The following is a 23,526-nucleotide window of genomic DNA, read 5'->3' on the forward strand; positions in this document are numbered from 1 at the left end:
GATGCTCTAACATACCGCGACTATTCATAAAATTAATTATTAATTCGGCACACTCTTATTGAATGTCATTCAGAAGCGAAAATGATTTTATATTGAGGGCTAAGATGTAAAATCAGTGTCACTAACAAAGGGCTACTTGTCTAACTACAGCGATACTGCAAATTGGAAAACCGACATATTTACGTAGAAAAACAACGGAATCTTGCCGTATCTCTGTGCACTTAATTAAGGGTATCATCAGCATACTTAAATGATAATACCGATACTGCACTGGCATTCACCTAATGCATCTATAGAATGCCGTTAATTTAGCAAATAAATCCAACACAATCATAATTACTGGATGGATGCAACGAAGACAAAAGAACCTGAGCAATTGTTGAAACACCCACAGTAACTGTTCGAAACATAAAATTACAACTGCCCTTAACCAAAGCTCACATATACACGGTTTCCATTTTTCGAGTGCCACTATGGGGATCTCGCTTACCTAAAGAAATAGAGAGTTGTTTAAATGGGGGCAAAATTGCGAATTTTCGTGCTAAATAATAATCTGAAAAGAAATTTAAAATATCTTTAGTAGTTTTGAAAATATCGGAAAAATAACGAAAATCAGAAATTTTTGGTTTTAATTTTTTTCATGGTAAACTAAACGTACTACAAAGCACTCTTCGCAGAAAATGAAAATTGTAATTTTAGGAAAAATGTGATCCCCAACCACCATGTGTGATATATCGATGTAAAGAGAACAAAAGACGTAATCTCAAAATGTCAAAATCCAAAACGGCGCTCATAAGAAAAATGAAAGTTGCCACGTGTTTCTCCGTCATCTTAAAAGTTATTAAAATCGGGATGCCATATTCGAAATCTCCATTAAAAAGTGTTAACTATAAATGTCTAGTACCATTAGTTTACCATGAAAAAATTCAAAATGAAAATCAGAAATTTTCGTTTTTTTGCGATATTTTCAAAACTATTGAAGATATTTTACATTTCTTTTCAGATTATTATTCAGCACGAAAATTCGCAACTTTGCCCTCATTTAACCAAATTTCTTTTCAAATAAGCGAGATCCCCATAGTGGCACTTGAAAAATGGACACCGTGTATAGTATCTATCTTTAAAATATAATCTGCATGCAAAGAATTGGGACATAAATCGAATTCAAGCATTCTACGGTGATTCTTTCGAGAATTATACCTTTGCAGCCGACCGACCGACCGAACACCCAAAGTAAATATACAGGGTCCTGCAACAGTGCGTATGTCTAACCTAATTCATACCTGGTAAGAAATATCAAAAAACCTTTTGTGCAAATGGTTGCGCATCTACATAAATTATTTTTGAATGGACAGGGTGTCCAATTTTTACTGTGCCAGTAGGCAACTGATTTTTGTAACGGAACACCCAGTATGTTTTGAGTTATTTCGTTGTCATTTTTTAACCTCTGCATTTTTTTAATGAAACTACCACTAGTTTAATTCTCTATTATACCATAGTCTTTTGTGTGCTCGTCAATTTTTATAAGGAAGTGTCCTGTGACTAAACCCGTAGTTTTTAGGCTATTTAATATTTTTTACAAAAATAGTTACACATTAATTAATTACATGTTTATAAACAAGAGTAGGCCGTGATAAAAAGAACAAAAGATTGCCAGACAGTAAACAAGTGCCATAAATTTATGATTTGCTGCAAGTGTACTCCTTATTTTGTAGTAAAATAAGATTTAAAAAGACTCATCTTTTTCGAAATTCGCCTTTTTAATTAATCTTATTTTACTACGAAATAGGGAGTACGTACACTTGCAGCAGATAATATATTTGTGACACTTGTTTACTGTCTGGTATTCTTTTGTTTTTTATTATCACGGTCTACACCGATTTATAACATGTAATTAATTAATGTGTAACTACGAAAATTTTTGTCAAAAATATTGAATATCCTAAAAAGTACGGCGCCCAGAACACTCATTATAAAAATTGAAAAACACACAAAAAACTATCGAATAATGAAATAAAATAGTGGTAGTTCCATTTGAAAAAAAATAGTTAGAGATCTTGCTGAAATGACTAATGAAAATATTCTCAAAGTCCTGGAAATCAATTGTTTTCTAATTTGTTGGGGTGTCCAAATGAGTCACCAAATTGTTTATCAGTAATGGCGGTTACCATCCGACAAAGATTTGGTGGTATTATAAACCAATGTTTGACACGTTGCGCTATACATTGCAAGAATGAAAATAATAATAGTTTTGAATTGATGTTCCTTCCCTATTGTGCGGATCATTTGTATTATAAATTAGCAGCGACAGTAGTTGAGGGTAATTGTAGTATATACGCATTTTGAATTTCGTGAAGCCTTTATTGATTTCCATTTACTGTACCCCAAAATAACCAATAGGAACTTCTACGTACACGCATTATTCGTGTTAACGTCATTGATCGTGTTGGATATCGCAATAGACGTTTTACGAAAATAAATATTCTATATAAGATCATAATTTCCATTATCTTGCGTTTTCACATTGTTTAATTAAAATTATTTTACATGTTTTCGCCTTTGCCCATTTGGCAAGAATTAGGTACGATCCTGACTCGTTATATACAATAGCAACAAGAGCGGTTTGTTTAAAAATTTAAATTAAATAAACTTTCCGTTCATTTACTTCAAAACGTCACGGCTTCTATTCTTGTTCTTGTAAATGTGCTACTTTTCCAGTTTTGAAACGTTAAAAATAATTTTGGGGGAGAGGTTAGTTTAAATATCACTTTTCTTTGTTATAAATGTTCTACTAATTATATGTTAATTATACGTTTGATTTAAGATTAATTACTATATTGTGTAAACTACGTGTGTGAATAGGTACCTTTAAACTTATAATGCTGATGAGGTAATTAAGCATTAATTTCTCTTTGAGTGCCGCACGTTTTTTAACTGCCGTCATTAGGTGAGAGGCGATGACGAAAACGTCATCTTCTAGATTTGTTGGAATGTGTTCAAGATCCTTTCTGAATGTGTTTTTTGTTATTTTGATAATTTAAACAAAATACGAGCAAGAACTACAAATGAGTCGTTAATGGCGGGGGTTTGAATAGATAATTCTTGTAGATGTAGTTTCACACTTGTTGGGAATGGGATGATTTTTATTAAGCGGCAGAGCAAAGCGATGCAAGCATTATAGGGGAGTCGATGGTGTCCGTCTGTCCGTGAACACGATAACTGTCAAACGCTTGGACCGATTTGGTTCAAACTTTGCACAGTTGAGCTATATGGCAATTGTAATAAGCCTATTGAAAATGGGTCAAATCCAATGACCTCGTGGGGTCACACTTCTCTGTCCCTGCCACCCGCTTGAACCCTCGCTTGAACCTATTCTGTTGAAACTATGTACAGTAGACTTATATGCCACATGCAACAAGTCTATTAAAAATGGGTCAAATCCAATGACCCCTCTCTAGCTCTGGCAAACGCTTGAACCGAGGCTTGAACCTATTCGGTTCAAACTTTGCACAGTTACCTAACATATACCGGGTGGTGCCTAGCGCGACGCAGCATAGGGATTTCAATGGTAATTTCTTTGTAGTTACTAGCTCCCCAAATTATTTTAGAGCAAAATTCTAAATACGTTTTTTTCAGAGAAAAAAATACTGCATCTGTTCATACTCTTACTCACAATTTTCCGTTTTTCAAAACCGTAGAAATCGATAAAATAAAAAGGTTCATTTTACAATAAATCAAATATGCCTTGGAATTACCTTAAAATACAACGATCACGTTTCATTATTTGCCTTTGACGTATATTAAATTTATACTTGTTTATAAATTAGTTAAAGAACTGCAAGTGCGATAACGTTCAAAATGTCCGCCAAAACCCAGGAAAACAACAATACATTCAACGTTTTTGCTGCAGTAGCGGAAAATCCGAATATAAGTTTAAGAACAAATCTTCTTCAAATCAATTTTTTTTCTTCGATTATGTAGGTACTCTGGTTCGGGAAAATAATAAACAAATAGTATCTGATGCAGATGCAGCATACATTCTCTTGTCGATTTCTACAGTTTTGAAAAATGGAAAATTATAACTAATTTAACTTATTTGTTTATTGTCCCTCTTATTCTAGGCCCTCAACAGGCTTACGCCCAATTACAGAGTGACCCGCATAATCCTTTTTAGAGGTGCCCCTGCAGAAGGTCTTAAGTTGTTCTATACTACTCCGGTATTCACCTTACGAATTAGGAAAACTGCAGGAAAACCTAATTCGGAGTAGCCGGCAGAATGCTCGAAACTGATCTAAGGAAATTCCCATCCCTGCCACAGATGAAAAATTCACCTCAAACCAGGTTCGAACACCCGACCTCCGGATTTATAGCCCAACGCTCTACCACTGAGCTATAAGCCGGTATGAACAGATGCAGTATTTTTTTCTCTAAACAAACGTATTTAGACTTTTGCTCTAAAATAATTTGGGGAGCTAGTAATTGACTATAAAGAAATTATGATTGAAATCCCTATGCTGCGTTGCGCTAGGCACCACCCTGCATACCACATGTAACAAGCCAATTTCAAATGGGTCAAATCCAATGACTCCATGGGGTCACACCGAGGTACTCTGCCGCTTTTGTAAATGCTCTTTATGGGTTTATGAAATCATTCGAAAGACCTATAACCTACAAAAATTGCGCCAGTTCTATTATAGAGAAAAAAATCTCAAAGCTAAAAAACTAATACATATATATATTTTTTCTCCAAACGGTTATTTTGATTTCGATAAAATTTTGCAAATGTAGATTAGGCATAAAGGATGTGAGACTGTCAAAAACTGTTTTTTTTAATAGAAAACAAATGAGTAATGAAAAACAATTTTTTTATATAACAATAACATGAATCTAGATATCCTACATCAAAATAAAATAAATGAACGTAAAAATAAAATGGTTTTCTACGCAATAAGTGTTTAAAATATTCGCCATCAACTATCGGCTATGCAAAAATAGCCATCGATGGAAATTATATCTAGGCGAAATAATCTTTCTTGCTGCATTAATTGGCCATCGAGATGCCAACACTTTCTAGTACTGAGAATTGGTTCATCACATGGACGAACAAACAAAACGCTAGTAATGGTGCATTTTTTTAAGAGTTACAAAAGAATGTGCTATTGTTTGCGTTTTGTCCGTCCGTCCGGACCAACTTCTGCGCTTTTGAACTACTTTTAGGGGAATCGTCCTATCGTAATTTTTGAAGTAGATAGCCTATACCTGGAGGGTGTACCAGGTGGTCAAATTTTGTTGTTTTACGTAATGACACTGGGAGGAAGAGTGGCTACTGCAAACGTAAATGGCGAATCATAAAATGCTGTTTGTGTAATTTCGTTTCTAGCGTTTTGTACCATGTGGGAAAAGATGAAAAAGATCGTTTTTTATCTTAATTTGACAATTTTTAATGTATCCTATGAAAATATTACTTTAATTAACAGGGGAGACGTATGGCACCTTGTTTGAAAGCAATGTTTAGTTTTTTTTTTAATTTGGTGTGAGAAAATTAATTTTGAAGATGTAAAATTTGTGATAACGTGTTCATCACAACACTACGTAGAAATTAAAAATTAATAAATTACGAGTAGTTTATTATTCAATTTACTGTATAATTAAATTAAATGTGCAAAATGAAAATATACTAATAAATTGCTTCATTAGATATACTCGTAAGTAAGTTCTGTGATGGAGACATTATCAAAAGTTTAGATTTTCAAAATTAATTTTCTCAGTTATGATAACATAAAATTTAAAAAATCCTTTTTAAATAAAATGCCTCACGACTCTCTTTTAATTTAAAATTAACGAGGAGTTGCTTATAATTGAGTGTGTAATATTTGACTACTAGAATGTCTCATTAGCAAACCATTTGCAGATCCAAGCTTATAGGACATAAAGTTAATAAATACTTCTGTCCGTCGGTCTGGTTATACATCTATTACAGGATTGACTTAGTGCTAGGAAAGTTTTCATTTCACAGTGTATCGAAGTGACGTATCTTTTAGCGTACTTTAAAAATCGGAGTGTAATTGCGTTTTTTTTTATCGACTTCCTACCATCTCATTTAAAAACGTACTAACAGGACAACGAAGTAAGCGAGATTTGAAAATGTTAGGTAGAAGAAATAAAACTATATTCGTTTTTTACAGATATAGATAAATTATTATTTTATTTGTTTATATAATTATAATTTAGCGGTTATAAATAATATATAACGGTCATATGCACAATATAATGTATCTACTATACCCAAATGGATACAACGTAGCCTTATTTTCGCATTTAATGTAAAGGCAAGGGAGCGGGCAAGTCTAATTTAGCTAAAAGTAGTGACGCGGATGGTAACGTTGGCAATACTGTTTTTTCTATTGGTATATCGACTCTGGCAGCTGGTGGTCCGTAGACAGCGGCCGGCGCCGGATACGGTCCGGATCTGACCACTTCGACTTTTGGTAAAGGCGTCTCAACTTTGAACTCGTATGTTGTGGCGATGGGTTTTGGGGCAGGTAACTCGATTCTTGGTATACCGTAAACCGGAGCCGGTTGTTCTATCCTCGGTACGCCATATACGGGTGCTGGAAGAGGGAGAGATTTGAGAAGGGGCGTTTCGACTTTGTATTCATAGGCTGTGGCGATTGGTTTTGGAGCTGGAAGTTCAATTCGCGGAATCGCGGGTATTTCAACGCGTGGTGCTCCATACACGGGTGCAGGTGCTGGGTAAGGTGCGGATTTCACTACTGGAGTCTCCACCCGGTATTCGTACGCAGTTGCAATTGGTTTAGGTGCAGGAAGTTCAATTCGTGGAATGACGGGCGCTCCATAGACAGGTGCAGGTGCCGGATATGGTGCAGATTTCACCGTTGGAGTTTCCACCCTGTATTCGTACGCAGTTGCAATTGGTTTTGGTGCAGGCAATTCAATTCTGGGTATCACTGGAGCGCCGTATACGGGCGCTGGAGCGGGGTATGGTGCGGATTTCACTATTGGTGTTTCTATCTTGGCGATGGGTGCTGGTAGCTCAATGCGGGGTACACCGTATACCGGTGCAGGTGCTGGGTACGGTGCTGTTTTCACTACTGGAGTCTCGACGCGGTACTCGTACACAGTTGCAATTGGTTTTGGAGCAGGAAGTTCAACTCGTGGTACTCCATACACAGGTGCAGGTGCTGGGTATGGTGCTGATTTCACCACCGGAGTTTCCACTCTGTATTCGTACGCAGTTGCAATTGGTTTGGGTGCAGGAAGTTCAATTCGTGGAATGACGGGGACTTCCACTCGTGGTACTCCATAGACAGGTGCGGGTGCTGGGTAGGGTGCAGATTTCACCACCGGAGTCTCCACCCGGTATTCGTACGCAGTTGCAATTGGTTTGGGTGCAGGCAGTTCAATTCGTGGAATGACGGGGACTTCCACTCGTGGTACTCCATAGACAGGTGCGGGTGCTGGGTAGGGTGCAGATTTCACCACCGGAGTCTCCACCCGGTATTCGTACGCAGTTGCAATTGGTTTAGGTGCAGGAAGTTCAATTCGTGGAATGACGGGGACTTCCACTCGTGGTACTCCATAGACAGGTGCGGGTGCTGGGTAGGGTGCAGATTTCACCACAGGAGTCTCCACCCGGTATTCGTACGCAGTTGCAATTGGTTTTGGCGCAGGAAGTTCTATTCTCGGTATTGCTGGAACGCCATATGCAGGTGCTGGGGCAGGGTATGGCGCAGATTTCGCTATGGGTAGCTCGATTCTCGGTGCACTGTATACCGGAGCTGGGGCAGGATAAGGTGCGGATTTCACAACTGGCGTGTCCAGTCGAAATTCGTATGTTGACGCAATTGGTTTTAGCGCTGGTAAGTCGAGTTTTAAAACAGGGGCTTCGGATTTGACCGAAGCAACCACTGCTATAAAGCATATTAAGCCAATCTAAAATAAGTTAAACTATGAACCTAAATCAAGTGCTACAAAAAAACGTACCTTTATAACTCCGATCATGGCGGAATCGGTGACTATAGGAATAATGTTGATAGCTTCCTTATATATCTTCTTTTCAAACACGTTCTCTAATTACCTGTGACCCGTAGCGCTTTTACAGGTATTTGAAAGGACTGTAATCATCTTTTACTAATGGACCTCCTTAAATTGTTTGTTATTGAATGCCAAAGTAAAAAAACATCGATATTTTTAATCCTTAAAAATTGCTCTGCACTTGTATGGGTAATTTGGTGAGCGTGTGCATACATTTAATGTTGGGATAATTGACAATGATTATATTTAATAATTTAGAATTTCTACAAACGTAGTAACAACACTGAATTAACCTATTTGCATAGAGCATCGTTTTAATTGAGAGTATATTCATGAAAATTACACAGAGCTGCGGATGGAAGCACGTGCACCTATCATTATTAATATTTGAATCAATATGCAAAGCCTGTTAAAAACCATTTGATACTTTAATTGCTATTTTACCGCTCCAGTATCATCCATTACCACTTAAAATTCTATTACATTTATGAAATTAAAATTTTTCCTAATTCTACCTTGGTTTTTTTGGCTACATTTTGTTCCATGCTAAGTGCTGTGTACGTTTATTAATTGGAGCAATATTTTCAGGTGAGTCTCATCGCCCAAATTCTGTCCTAGTAGTTCTCACTATTCCATTGAATTACTAAAATATAAGATCTCTCGACTTCACTTTAATCAAGTATCCATTCATATCACGTACAGCAAAGAAAGTGCATATTTCCCTAAGAACTCCATTTTATTATTTATATAAATCGTATATTATAAATTATTTTAAGAAATCCCGCCTCGAATTTATTAATATTAATGGCTTAATATTTCGATGTAAATAGCATGAATTTTAGTTTCCAGCCTAAATATAAGAACCGAGACATGAAAAGTTTAGCTGATGATCCATCATAAAAACGTCAGACAAGTTAAAATTATGATTTATAGTTGCGTTGTTTCGTATACCTAATAAAAAGACTTCCTTTGTGCGCAAATTAAACTATACAAATTTCGATCAATTAATTTAAAGAATTGTAATTAACCACTTTTCAAAGACCGGTTTTTTTTGTTGGCGGCGATGGTGCTATTGTTGTTTTAATACGAAATTTATGACTGTAAACGGTGGTATACGTATTGGGAAATTTCCCGGAAAATTAGAGCCACGAAAACTGCATCATGATGATTAATTACCTGCGACCGTTTTTTGTTGCGTATAGGCGCCGCCTGTCTGAAATTACCGTTCATGAATTAACAATCTCGCCCAGAATGTCGCAAATGTATAATCATTTTACCTCGTACAATCATATTCGATGACAGTTTTAAAATTAGAAATCTAAACGGGAGGATTGACATCATAAGTGCATTTCGGTGTTTCTGTGATCGCTCGAAACGCGCTCGTTGTAATTTCGAACTGATGCATTACATGAATAAATTAATAGTCTTGCGAAAATACCGTTGGTCAGAAAAGTGTCCCTAAAATTTAAGTGTGTTTCAATATGACATATGAAAATCCATCAAACTAGCCGAGACTACCCGAAAACTTCCTTCGGATTGAGCTGATGACTCTAGTTCTGCAATTTTCCAAAATATTTCCCATGTTAATAGGCCATAACACCCTGCACGCACTCGTAATTTGTATTGGTCTTATAGGTTGGAAATAGGTAATCCATTTCATTGATGTATGTAAGCTTCTGACTATTATCGTGAGTTAAATGGGAGACATGCGTCAATGTAAAGTGTTGCACCCGTTTATTTAGGCCAAAAATTACGAAATTTTTACGTTTAAAAATACAAATAAGAACGACGAACTTGAAACGCGTTAAAGAAAATAATCGTCATAATTTTCTGCGTTCGGCATCTCTATTATAAAGCAATAAACCAGTTGCATTACCCAATCAAGTGTTGACACCATCATTATAATGTGAAAACTGTGTAGGTACATTCAAATTCTACCTTTATACAGGGTGTTCAACGATCGTTGAATCTATAATTATCTGGGAAACTAACGTGAAAAAAACCCTTGCATATAGAAATTATTTTTGAATGTACCGGCTGTCCCATTTTTACAATGTAAATAAATAATAAATAACCTCTACATTGAAACCTATTCACTTTTAGTTTTTTTGTCAATGTTGGCATCCTATTAATCTTTTCCCGAATTTCCCCACAAAAAAGTTTCAGAAACTTTTATGAATTGTAGCGACCTTGTCTTTTGAAGTTACGAAATAAATAACGTTCGTAGTGAAGGGCAACATTTTGATAATGAGAAAGTTGGATTTAGTGATACAGAGTGTTCACAATGAAATGGTAAATTTTTCTAAATTGAAAATGCCATAAGTAGGTAACTATTTTTTTTTTCAAATGGAACTACCACTATATTATTTTGTTATTCTATAGTCTTTTGTGTTCTCTTAAATTTTTATAAGGGACGTCCTGTGTCTAAACCCCGTAGTTTTTTGGCTACTCATTATTTTTCATTAAAGTTCCTACCTATTATTTAAAGCGGCGCTAGAAATTGAATCTTTTTTGAAAATTATTTAAAAAAATCAAGCTTATGTATTGCTGTGTGCAAAATTGTTTACGGTCAACTACACCATCCACAAATCACCTGACCAGCTAGCTTGAATAAATAAAAAAATTGAAGCTAATTTTTATGATCTCTCCTCGTTCACCTCCGGCATTCGCCCCAAAGCAAAATCCAAATCATGACTCGAAATCAATAAATTAGGAAACTCAGTAGCGTCAACCAACTTCTGAATATTTCAAAGAAATCAATTACACAAATGTTAACACCTGAGATAAATCTTGGGCACAAATAAAAAAAATCTGAACATGAGAACTCTATCTGGATCGTACTATGGATTGCAAAAAATCCTAATTAAATTTAAATAGGAAAAACACACCCTACAACCTTTTTTTCAAGATTTAATTTTCATGTTTCATTATAATTTTAATATACAGAGACGTACAAGAAACATTTTGGGTGCAAATTTTTTCACTACTTATGTGAATGTCATATCTTTATTGTATGAAACTAAGACTATTATTATTTATTGGTACATTTTTAGTCTAAGCTGTAGCGTAACACCGTATGCAAAAAGATTTTCCGCGTGATCCATTAATCTTCTCGGAGTCAAAATCTGTACGACTGAAACGTAACGTTTTTATTTCCAAACCCCTTGCGGCATACCTACAAAAACTTACCCTTTGTGACTTCCTTAACAGTTAAAAGTAAACATCAAACTAATTAATTAGCCCTTACAACAATTACTTGATTTAATCAAATACAAACAGGGAAGCACAGTCCATTCTCTTCCAGTAATCAAACCCCGAATTGAAGCTTTTCGAAACAAAACTTAACGTGGCTGCGAGAAGATGGGGAAATAAAAAAAATTGCATCTAATGTGGTAGAAGTTCATTACCTGTTTACTGAGGATGATATGTTTTCCAAGAATATATGCGTACATAGTGGACTTGACGAAGAGTTTATCTGAAATACATGGAACTAATGGCAATAGAAGTAAGTACCAATTCGTTCGAAACACCCCGTTATGCCACTATGTGAAAACCCTCTGCACGGTTTAATTACGAGTTTGGCAGACTCCGAACTGACCGTAATCCTTTATTGCTTCCTTAAGAAAGACGTCCTTCTTCTATCCTCACATAGATCATTTTGCTCACGCATCAAAGGAACATAAATCAGTTTAATTATATAAACGATTAATTTTGGGAGAAGTGACAGATAAAAGCATTTATAATTGATAAAGTTACAATTTCCTGTATTTAAACAGCGTATTTCCGTGCCAAATTGTAAACTGGTTAAAAATTTAAAAAAAAACGAACATGTTAAATAAAATTTCGTAAGTGAGAATCCCAGAATTTGCAACTTTGTGTCGCATTTTTACGTATTACCACACGTTCCAATTGCTAATTAATGCAACCATATAAGAAGCGTCTATTGTTTTAATAAGTTTTTAATGTCAACACAGTCGCTATTTTTTTTAATAATTTAATTAAGGTATGCAAATGCTTTCTACATTATTTAAATTTGCTTTATTTAAAATTGTTAGTCATAATGTACTGTTGAACGTTCGTTACGTTACATTAGTTAGTACTTACATTTATGTGAGCAGTATAAACTTTTTTTAATTGTAAAAGAGTTGCTTACTAAAGATACGATTGTGGTTGGGAGGCGTCGTTAGCGTCGGGATCGATAACGACGACTGCTGTTGGTATCGAACGACCGTGAGGCAGGTTAAGCCGACGGTCAAGGGCACTTTAGGTGACGCCCAAATACTTTCTAACATTTAATTGCAACTAATCACCATTAAAGATTAAAAATAAGTATTTTCTGCCAATTTATTTACACCCACTTACCTCATTCACAAATTATATTCGGTGTAGTGCATTGCATCGCGGCGTATTTTTGTTAAGGTCGAACGGTCGTCGATCTTGTTTTCAATTATATACCTATGTTTTTCCTGGAACATTTACCTATTTACATTACCAAAAATCGAAAATGTTTTTTAACCTAACAAAAGAATTGGATTACATTATTCTTTACTCGCGACAGAAATTGCATACAATTTTCTTAAATCTTAAAATCCATATTACGAAATTAAATTTAGTCAAAAACCTTGCATTAATTGCACAGTGTTTCCTGCAATTTCAAAATTATTACTCATTTTCGGTGAAATAATTTGCAATTATTCTGCGTTTTGTGCACATTACTCCTTCAGAAATTACACGTTATGTCTATACCAAGAATACAAAAAAGTTTGCATGTTTTTATAATGAATGTGTGTAACCATCAGCTGTACCATTACAGGCACTGATAAATGGTAAATTGCGAATAGAAAACGTACACACATCTTAAGCATAATTGAGCAATTTAGGTACCATTACACCAAAAGCCGTTAAGTTTCAATGTTTCCGGTACAAATTAATGAACTTTCGTGGCAGCCCTTCTCGCGAAGGATGTGAGAGGGGATCCAAAAATTAAGGCACTAATTTGGTTATTGGTATTTTGTGTATAAGAACAATATGTGAGAGGATTGAAAGTGAAAAAGGTGCAATGCACAATGTGCCGTACACTACTAAATACCCGAATCAAGGAAGTATGCAAAGGAATATGTATCTCGACAAAAACTTTTGCATATTCCGTTTATAACTATAATCATTCGCGTGCTTTTCTGTCAACAATAAGCATTTTTTTTTAAATAATTAGTGCATCTTAAGACCCCTCTGATTATAATTCCTTCACGTCATTTTAAATATTTATTTTCAGTTGCTAGATTTGATAACCTCTTCGCTTGAGTTTCAATTTCACTGTAGCATTTGTAAATCTACCCAAAACTTTTTTAATAACAACATTTTAAGCATATTTTTTTAATTTTCTTTTAAATTCGGTTCGGAAATCGTTTGGAAATCGTTAAGCTTAAGGGTATTATGTTACATAAAACAATATGGAGTGTTTCACACGCCATACAGCGCGCCACTGGTGACATTATTGTAGAATCATATGGTGACGGTAATGTCGCACAATTTTGCTCCTACATTTTTTTCGATATGTTTTATAGTAAAGGAATTGTGATCCGGGGGGTCCTTCTTAGATGCTACATCCTGTAGAAAGAACAAATATTACCTAATGTATTTAATAATTGTAATATGTTGTTCTTTCTACTTCCAGGTTAAGAAATTTATAACTAAGGTTTTTGTTTTTTTCGAAAAGTGATTAAAATAATAATATGTACTACAAAATGCAATCTTTGAAGAAATTAGTAATTATAATTAAGTCTACAGTAGGTACATGTTCAAAATGCATTAATATTTGTTATAGAAGCACACCGGTTATTTAAAATAGTGCTTCATTATACCGGAGATAATCGACCGTTACGGCACTTTTTGCTTGCCCTGTATACAAGCGGAATTAAGAAAGGAAAAACTTCAGAAAAATGGTAATTCGTAAATATGAAGTTTTACTTAGTTCCTGTCTGTAATAACCCAAGCTCAGCCGGTAAACGACTGCGCCACTCAAAACCAAAAATGAAAACGTTTATTTCCTTCTTAATCGTTACTTTAACAATCTATATTTGGAATAGGTATTGTTCCAATATCTTTGACGGAAATTAAATTGATGATAAAAAAGGAGACAATTTTGGGTCCGTAATTTGAGCCGTTTCCGAGAGATGTACACGATTTTCGAAAAAAATCTCTTTTTCAAGGGATTTAAAAGACTTTTTTCATCGTACAGCGCTACGAGAGGTAGCAAAATCTTCCTAAAGACTTCTATTTTAATAATCAAAAGTAAAAAATATTTCAATAAAAAAAATGTCGAGAAAATCACCAAAAATTGGAGATACATTTTATCGATATACACGATTATTGACATGATAAATATGCATATAACATGATATATTTTTCACAACGTGTTGGATCCGCACTAATAAAAATTTTCTCTTTAATCGTGCCAGATATCTATCGGACAAATTTTCCACTTTCCAGGAAATTTGTCCGATAGGTATTCTTGCACGATTTCGGAGTTGCGCGCGGGTGCACCATCTTGTTGAAAGCAACAATTTCCAACTTTTGTTTTTTATGTGCCGCACATCGTTGTATTCGAAATAAGAAAATACTGCTCACCCATATCTTGAGCACAGTGCCTGTACTACGAGGCACTCAACCTGTTTTAATTTTCAAAAGTAATGGCTATTCACGAAATATTTCAAAAGTAATAGGACACATCCCGGTAGCGCGAGTATTCCGAGCAGCTTCCGAGGTATTACAATTCCGTTTACTTCAAAGTATTCCAATTGGACATTTTCAATCACCTATGGACGGATAATCCATATTTCCTGTCATATGTTTCAATAGTCTGTCATATCTGGAAAATGACGAACGTATATCATACACCGTAACATATACAGAGTGTTTAATAAAATAAATCATTCAGACCTTCTACTTGAGGCGTGTATATCGTCACATTACAGAAGTGTGCGTTAATTTAACGTTACAAATGCGAATATTTCGAAAAAAGAGTGTCGTGACAGGGTAAAGTTACGAGTTGTTGTGGTCTCAAAGAAAACGGTTTGTTGATAAAAATGCTTCCATCCTTCCATGATAGTATGAATGAAAGCTATTTGCCAAGATGCGCTGAAGAGAAACTTTTTAGTGTATTCCAAAAACAGAGACATTTATGATCTTACTTTTCCGTTCATCTGTCCATTGTATAACTTAATCGGCAGAATACTCTGTGGCTGAACTATATAAAACTTGTAGTGTACCAATAGAAGTCACATTCAGTATGAAATGGATCGAAATAGATACCCTATCTAGGCGACTTCACTTTTTATGCAATAAGCATGTACGCGTAGAAGAGCTTTTATTACTTTTTCCAAAAAAAGTGAACATGAATTAGTAATGGAAATCGTTGCGGTATACACCAACAGTAGGCGGCTACAATAATCGATACGCGATAAGGGAAAAGTTACCTTGGGGCAGGTGTTCTTTACAATAGTAAATTATCCAAGATGCGCTTAATGGCTCTAGCGAAGCATCGGACGTACAACAAGAACAAGGCAATATTTAGCACATACAAGGTCTCTGCTATGGATGAAGTTCGCCAACTTCGACTGTAGTTGTGGATTAGAGTGACGCAATGCGGCAGCTGCTGTGTATAGTCATGTCACTGGTTTACGTCCACGACTACTAGCATTTCGTATGTCTAAAACATTAATTAGCGTCTTGTTTTCAAACACCTTACCGTGTAACTTTTAATTGAATTAATCGTCTCTCGCAGTTTCTTTGGCTACTCAAATTTATTTGTCAACTCGTGTTCAGCCTAAACTCCCTCCGAGAGATGCAATAAATTTTCCCGACCGAAACTATTCTTCGGCGATTTATTTATGACAAGTTTCAATTAACTCTCGACTTTTTATATAAATTTAACATCAAACGAAATTCGGAGTCCCCACGCTCCAAGCTCGTACGTGCATTTTTAATGAAAACGTTGTAAATAATAGGATGCACTTCAAATTTAAACGTTTCTGTAGGCACACTTCCAACGTTATGTTTTTGAGAGAGCGCTAAGGCATGATTATAATGACGGTGAGATGGTAAGATTATACAAATTTAATTTTCCATGCAAGTTTGAGCGTCCCGTCAATCAAATAGAGTGATTGATTTGGGTTATGCAGTTCCCTTTGGAGGATACCTTTTCTGTCCGTGCTGTGGTAAATAAGTTATCCGCGTCAATTAGGGAATAGATCACAAAAAGAAATTAAAATAATTGCATGCATTATGGCCCAGTGTTTCTCAACGGGGGCCAGGACGTATTTCTTGGGGGTCACAAACGAAAGACTGAAATATTAAAATGAAATAAATTTACCAAAAATGGTCAGTACAGTATGGAAGAACAGGGTTTCTCGGCACTGAATGCAGTCGCTTTCCATGTTTTTATTTCATTATTTGTGTAGAGTTTTGATTTTGTTTTATGGGGAATAAATTATATATTATATACCATAGAAGTTACCAGATTATGGAGTACATTGTATGGAAATCTGGTCTTCATTATCTTTGCAAAAATCAAATGAATTACATGCCAAACGTGTTCCAGAAGTTGAAGATCTTTAGTTGATAAACGACTAAAACATGGAACATGGAAGTTTTAGGGGCAATTTTTCATGTTAACGTTAACTTTTTCTGACGACCAACTATTCAAATAGGAGACCAACGGTAAGTGCGACAAAAATAAGAAGTGTCTCGTGTGTGACATTGAAGGCCACGCTCTGTGGACAATGGCGTGCCTAGAATATTAAGCGACTATAAGGCCGCCCAATAAGTACCTGATGTTTAGTAAGTGCCGTTAATAGCTATTAAGATAACTAGGTGTTTTATAGGTACTTTAAAAGACGATGCCCATTTAAATCCGAACGACCGAAGGGAGCGAGGTTTTAACGGGCAGAGTCCTTTAAACTATAAAACAAACACCGTGTTTTCTTCAAGATTTTTTATAACACTGAAGCATATTTTATCTGAATTCGTTTTTTATGAATTATTTTTTTATTTATTATTTTATTACTATGGGAATAGAATCAGCAACATTAGTTACGAAAAATTAAGCAGCATACTTTAAAAGTAGTGTATAAAGGACGTTGCCATTGACAACGCACTTTATAAGAGAACTTAACAAACGAGTTTAAATGAACCTTAGAAGGAAGGCTGTGGAAGACCCCTTGAAGATGCAATTGCTGCCCTCAAGGAATCTAGACATCGTGCCAAGAAAGCAATCAAAGGCTGTGCGATGACTTGAAAAAGACGTTTTGAGTTGAAAGTGTAAGATACTGATAGTGAATTCAACAAAAAAGAGGTGGAATGATGAGACTCTGCGGCGTACTTTTGACCATTTATTTTCGATGCGTGCGCCCCTCGAACCACTTGAGAGGGAAGAAAGTGATTTTAAGGACGTTACGCACTGGGAGGTGGTAATAGCGGCACGGAAACTCCCGAATAACAAGGCGCCTGGGCCATATATGGTCTCGTGTCCAATAATCGGATGGCGGAGGCACAGCTAGAAAAAACCAGTGATCTGGGTAAACCTGGCTAATGGATATTTGAAGCAGGGGAAGTGGCTGGCAGTGCGGAAGAACTGTAAAAACGAAGAACTACATCAGTTCCTAACGGGACATGGGGACAATGGGCAATACCTCTGTAAAATCAATAAAAGGGACACAACCGAATGTATACATTGCGGACGAAAAGGCACACGCTTTTTATGAGTGTCCCAGATGATATGGGAAGAGGTCTGAGCTGCACGATGCAGTTGGAGACACGTAGCAATACGATTGAGATCATGTACAAGGATGAAAAAGCATGGGCAACGGTTGGAAAATACTGCCTAAAAATCATAGGCACACATGAGTGAGAGGGGCAAATGAATAGGTGAGAGTCGAAGATCAATTTAACACTAAAGCAACACAACCAGAAGACCCTTGGTGCTGCCTGGTTTGTGTTGCTGTAAACAACACATGGGGTTTAAGTGGAGACGTACACAATAACTCGGTCTAAAAGAAAGAAACGTTACGTTCATTTATGACCGATTTTGACGATTTTTATGGGTTTTGTGCTAGTCCAAAGGTTTATATCTCACACAGTTCAGTTTTGACTTTCCCTCTGGTTAGCCTACCGTCACGAAAATAATAAAAGACAACCGTACGGACATCGAAAAGGCACACATTTCATTTCAACGCGATAGATTCGCTGCAGTTTATATGTACTTAGATAAATAAAATCGGATTTGAATTTCACCTCTACCTGGTTAGGTTATCTTCGATAAGTTCCGAAGTTAGTGGTTTGCAGGTATCATTCGAAGTAGTACGTTGGGAGTGATTGTGTTTCAATTGTGTTTTCTACAGAATAAAGTTATAGTGGGGTGAGTTTAAAAAAAATATTTGCGAAATGTTGCTATTAATTTCTAATATTAAGTTTTGTTATGCACCTCTTCTTATTGGTATCGCTTTCACAGTGGTCTTTTATGCGCCAATCGGAATACAGCAGCTTTTTTCAATACGGTATCGTTGGAATTTTGGAAAAAATGACCATCTATTTTAGCAAACATTATTTCATTTATTGTTTCTAGCCGCAATACAAGGAACACAAATTGTAAAAATGCCGATTCCAGGCTTCTGTAAGAGACAAAAATCTTTACCAAACTCTATGTTAATGGATTTTAATATTCAATTGTGAAGCAGTCACCTTGTGCCAATTATGCAGATCAGCTACTAATTGCATACAAAAACATGAGTTTCTTTCGAGCATAGTAGTTAGTAGTCAAAAGAGTAAAACTGGGATTTTCGCTTTTCTAATCCAGAAATCGTGTCGGTCAATTATAGTCAATACGATGTACACATTTTTTTTAAATTTCATTTTGAAAACCGTTTGAGAATAACGGAAAAAACATATTTCTTAAACTTATCGATATTTATAGCTTTCTTATTAAAAACAGGAAGTGAATGAATTTTAGAACAATATACCATTATCTGCGGTTACCGTGTTATAAATTTTGCGCGTATATTGTGGAAGGTCCAATGATAAAAAGTGGTCGCGAAAATCGCTGGATTATATTGTGTTGTAAGTGAAACTAAATAGACTTAATAAAAGGTCATTGTTCGGATTCTGACTTTTGTATGCTTTTTTTGAGTATACCTAATTGAACGAAATGTAGAAATCTAAAAGAGTGTGTGTTTATTGTATACTTTACATAATTTGTTATCTTTTATCATTGATTAATCAAACTGATCTAAATGAATATTGCAGGTATTTTAGAATCTCATATCTTCTCCAAATTTATTTGATTTGGGTGTTTCATTATCTGTATCGTAGATCATAGTGTAGTGCTCTTCCTCCACTCCGTTTGATTTTGTGCCTTGCTCAACATTGCTAAGGTACCCACTTCTCCCTTCTTTTATGCTGTTTAAACCACGTGTAACCAACAACCAAACCTATTCCCTACAGAATTCGGTTTCTCTCATTTTTGGTGCCCAGTCCAAGCTGCCCCACCACATTATCAACACTTCCTTGCTCTTACTACAGCATTCCAAATGATCAGTGGTAAGCATATAAACTGGAATTAATAGTAAATTCCTGGAACTTGTCTCTAACTTAATTGCCATATCGCCTTGTCTCTTTCAGATATGACCTTCTCTCAGTATCATTTCCATTCGATTCTTTACTCTTTATCTTTATCTTTACTACAGTAAAATATCAAAGGTCTATGAAGATGGCGTTTAGAAATCCCTGAAAAAAATCGAATTTTGCGGTTCTATGAACTTTCGCGGCGTTAATAATATTGCACCTAGAGCAAAAACAATGACACTCACAGCAACTTTTATACTCTCTAAGGTGGTTGTTAATTTTTTTTAATCGATAGTTCGTCTTTGCCAAACCATCATCCACATCACCTTTTTAAATACGGACCTGATATTCTTATATCATGTTCTTAAAGCACTTTTTTTATTCTGAATTATTATTAATTATCAGTTTATAGTTTACTAACCTTCCATGTGAATCTTTTATTAGATATCTTTATTAGATAAAATTATTATTATATTAGTTATTGTCCAATAGTATAATATATCCTATAAAAAGTGTGCTTTAGAAAACAAATGAATGTGGTAATGGCGTTTTAAACTGACCTGACAGTAACGTTGGTTGTTCCACATAGAGGTTTGTGCCTTTGTGGTTTAATTTTTGTATAATAATTAGTTGCCATATACAATTTTAAAAATTGGCGTCTTCGCAAAGTCTATCAAAATTTTTCGTTATGTACTATTTTGATAAAATTCAAAAAACGGTCAAATTTTAAAGGGAAATTGTTAAAGTTAAGGGTATAAATATGTTACATAAAAAAATAAATACTTTTTAAGTACTTTCTAAATCTGCAATAAAGCTTGATACGCATTGGAATTTGGATTACAGCACGCCACTGGTGACTCGTGACCAGAAACATGGCAACGGTAATATTGTGCATAATTTTGCTCCTATACATTTTTTTCGATATCTTTATGGCAAAGGAATTATGACATGACCCACAAGGTCTTAAATGCTACACTCTGTATATGTAGATATTTTGAAGAAATATATATTGCTCATTTATGGTAAATGATACAAAAAAGGTTATCGCAATTTACGTAATTAAATTAAAATATCTATACTGATGATTGCATTCCTTCTTTGTAGCTGTACTTGAAATTATACCAAAATAATTTGAAAAAAAATGACGTTTGTTATAGTTTACCCCGTATAACCTACTCGTGCAGTAAGTTATCAATTCCATTTTGATTTTAATTAAATCATTTTTGCAAACACAAATCAATACGATTACCTACCGTGAAAAGAGGTAATTACTTTTCAACGGCTGTTCAACGTGTAATTAATTCACTTATAAAGAGAATCTGACATGTTGCACTGGTTTTCATTACCGACCTGTTCGTTAATTTCGCCATTTTAAAGTTACGCGTCAGTATTTTTATAAACAAATAGTAATTTAATAATTCTAGTAATTCTATTGTGTCGTATAGCGATTCCACTAAGAAGATTAAGAATAGTGAATGCGATAACTTGAGAGTTTCTCGTTAGGAAAAGCAATTACTAAATGTATTACCACCAGGAAAGTTACACCGTAGCTCCAATAAAGGGGTAATAAATGTTCATATCAAACCTGGAAGTCGATGTGGTTTTGCACTATATTGTTCAACATTGACCTAGTTCGCAACAAATAATTACAATCGTACACTTTTAATTTAACCCGCCTCCAATTCTCTGGATTGAAAATTGTCACGCAACTAATTTTAAAGTAATTATTGTTCGTTGCATTTCTAATGAGAACCTGGTCACTACCGCGATGGCTTGAAGCCCAGTTGCGCAGTTTTGTGCAATTCTAATTGATCTGAGCATTTTCAATATGTAAATTTAACTTGCTCAGCTTTCGAAGTTAAATTGCTTTATTTACAATTTTAAAAATGTTAAAATACAACTAATCACTTGCGAGGCGTTATTGAATAATTCTTTTTTCATAATTTTGTAATTTAAAGTTTGGAAATGGTGATGGAGGGCCTGGGCGACAACTGGTACCTTTAGTCTTAAATTGTCACCCTGTACAAACATTGACGTTCTAATTTAAAAACATACGTAAATAGAACAGAATTTTACATTAAATCGATATACTCCTACTTTAGGCACTAAAAATAGTGCTAGTCTTAACTTGAACTCTCCATTTAATCGATATAATTTACAATAGATCGTAACGTTATGTAGTGGGTTGCGAGTTATGATAAAAGATGATGTTATATCCGCTTCCCGTGTTTACATTGAATACAAATGCGAATGTTTGCATAATTATTGCTGTTCGGACTTTTCTTTTCGAATAAATTTCGATTATTTTCGTTTGCGCTTAATGCACTTAATCCAGTAGGTATCGTCACGCCTATGCAAAATTGTGAAATGGCGTGAAGAAGGATGAGATCTACGTATCCCAACGTTTACGACGTTACGGTTTTGAATTTTTAGAGATACTACTTCGTTATTGTAAATTTAAATAAACTGGCAAATAAATCATGCCACATTTAATTATTTTTGTTATTCCTTCTGAGAAGGCTACGTAATTCGGTGTTAGGCTCCGGGGTACTTTTTTAATCAATCTCTCATACAGGATGCCCTCTTTTACGCCTCACTGCATGAATCTCATTTATCGTAAAAGATACTAATGCCTGTTAAAATAGGAAGTTTACTTTAATTTAAACCACATTCGCAGCTTAAACAGTTTGTAAATTAATCGAAACAAAATTCATGAATTTTTTCCGATCAATTAAATGATTTCATTTCAAACGCCTCAATATTAATTTTGTCCATTTAATCGCAAACACGTGTTTGAAATTTTTTTCTCAACAAAAAAATTTAAACAAGGACAGAAAGACGATTTTTCTAGTTTATGATCTGTAACTCAACAGTTTTACATTTTTGGAAACCGAAAGTTACTTCGATATTTATGCTTAAATTTTGCAACTCTGGCATTAACCGAATTTATCAAAAGACATTACACGTACTAAAAACATCGAAAATGCGCATTTTAACCCCAGTGGCACTAAAGACTTCGTGAAAAGCCATCCTCTTAGTTTTTGGCGATCGAAATCATAGGAATATCCCTCAGGAACAAGAAAGATTTAGTGTTCCTTTTCCTACAAGACTTTCGTGAGCTAGTGGGAATCGAGGTGGGAACGGTTTGGGGATACACCATACCCCCCAAACCCCGCTTCCACATTCTCTCTAAACATTCAGCCCTGAGGACTAGTTTTTCATAAAGGAGCATCGAATCTTCCGGTCCTAGGGAGGGTTTCTCTCACACGGGGGGTGTTTCTTTTCCTACAATCGGCATAAGATTTTCGTGCGCTAGAGGGAGTGGCTGGGGGCATTACATATCTCCAGATCCACCGGTTTCACATTCTCTCTCTAAGCATTTAATCGTAAAGACTTCCGCGATAGTTTTTCGTAAAGGAGGATCGAATCTTCCCTTCCTAAAGAAGGTGCCTTCCCCACGGACTTCTGGTGTCTATACTTTCTTCTACAAGAACTTTACAAACATCAGTACTGACTGTCTTCCATTATGATGCGAACCAAACAGCGCCGTTTTAACATCTCTGTCGCCTCTTACCTTCTACACGTTCGATCTACTACTTTTGGTTAACGTTAGTCAATCAAATCCACTAGAAAAGACAGCCTGCTCTCCTTTTCGTTTGACTTAATATACGTCTTCGGTACACTCACACTTGTGTTTACTTACGGCGACCACCTGCACCCCTTATCGTAAGAGGGGATTTAAATGAGAAACACTTATCGCACTTCTCTCCAGATATGTCCCTTTTTTGATTGGTTGAATTTCAAGATCATGATGTTTTGGTACTAGTCCGAAAATAAGTTATTTTTGTGCAGATC

The 23,526-nt window shown here is 35.4% G+C and overlaps 1 protein-coding gene across 1 annotated transcript; it reads right to left on the bottom strand.

The window, feature by feature from the left end:
- Positions 1-6,235: 6,235 nt before the first annotated feature.
- LOC116172178 (skin secretory protein xP2-like) lies at positions 6,236-8,086 on the bottom strand. The gene is made up of 2 exons (XM_031489331.1): positions 8,005-8,086; positions 6,236-7,953 (listed from the first exon to the last, which is right to left on the bottom strand). Exons 1-2 carry the CDS (start codon positions 8,020-8,022, stop codon positions 6,319-6,321), a joined length of 1,653 nt encoding a protein of 550 aa, XP_031345191.1. The 5' UTR covers positions 8,023-8,086; the 3' UTR covers positions 6,236-6,318.
- Between the last annotated feature and the right edge of the window lie 15,440 nt (positions 8,087-23,526).

The sequence above is a fragment of the Photinus pyralis genome, unplaced genomic scaffold (genome assembly GCF_008802855.1).
Source record: "Photinus pyralis isolate 1611_PpyrPB1 unplaced genomic scaffold, Ppyr1.3 Ppyr1.4_LG5, whole genome shotgun sequence".
NCBI classification, from domain to species: Eukaryota; Metazoa; Arthropoda; class Insecta; order Coleoptera; family Lampyridae; genus Photinus; species Photinus pyralis.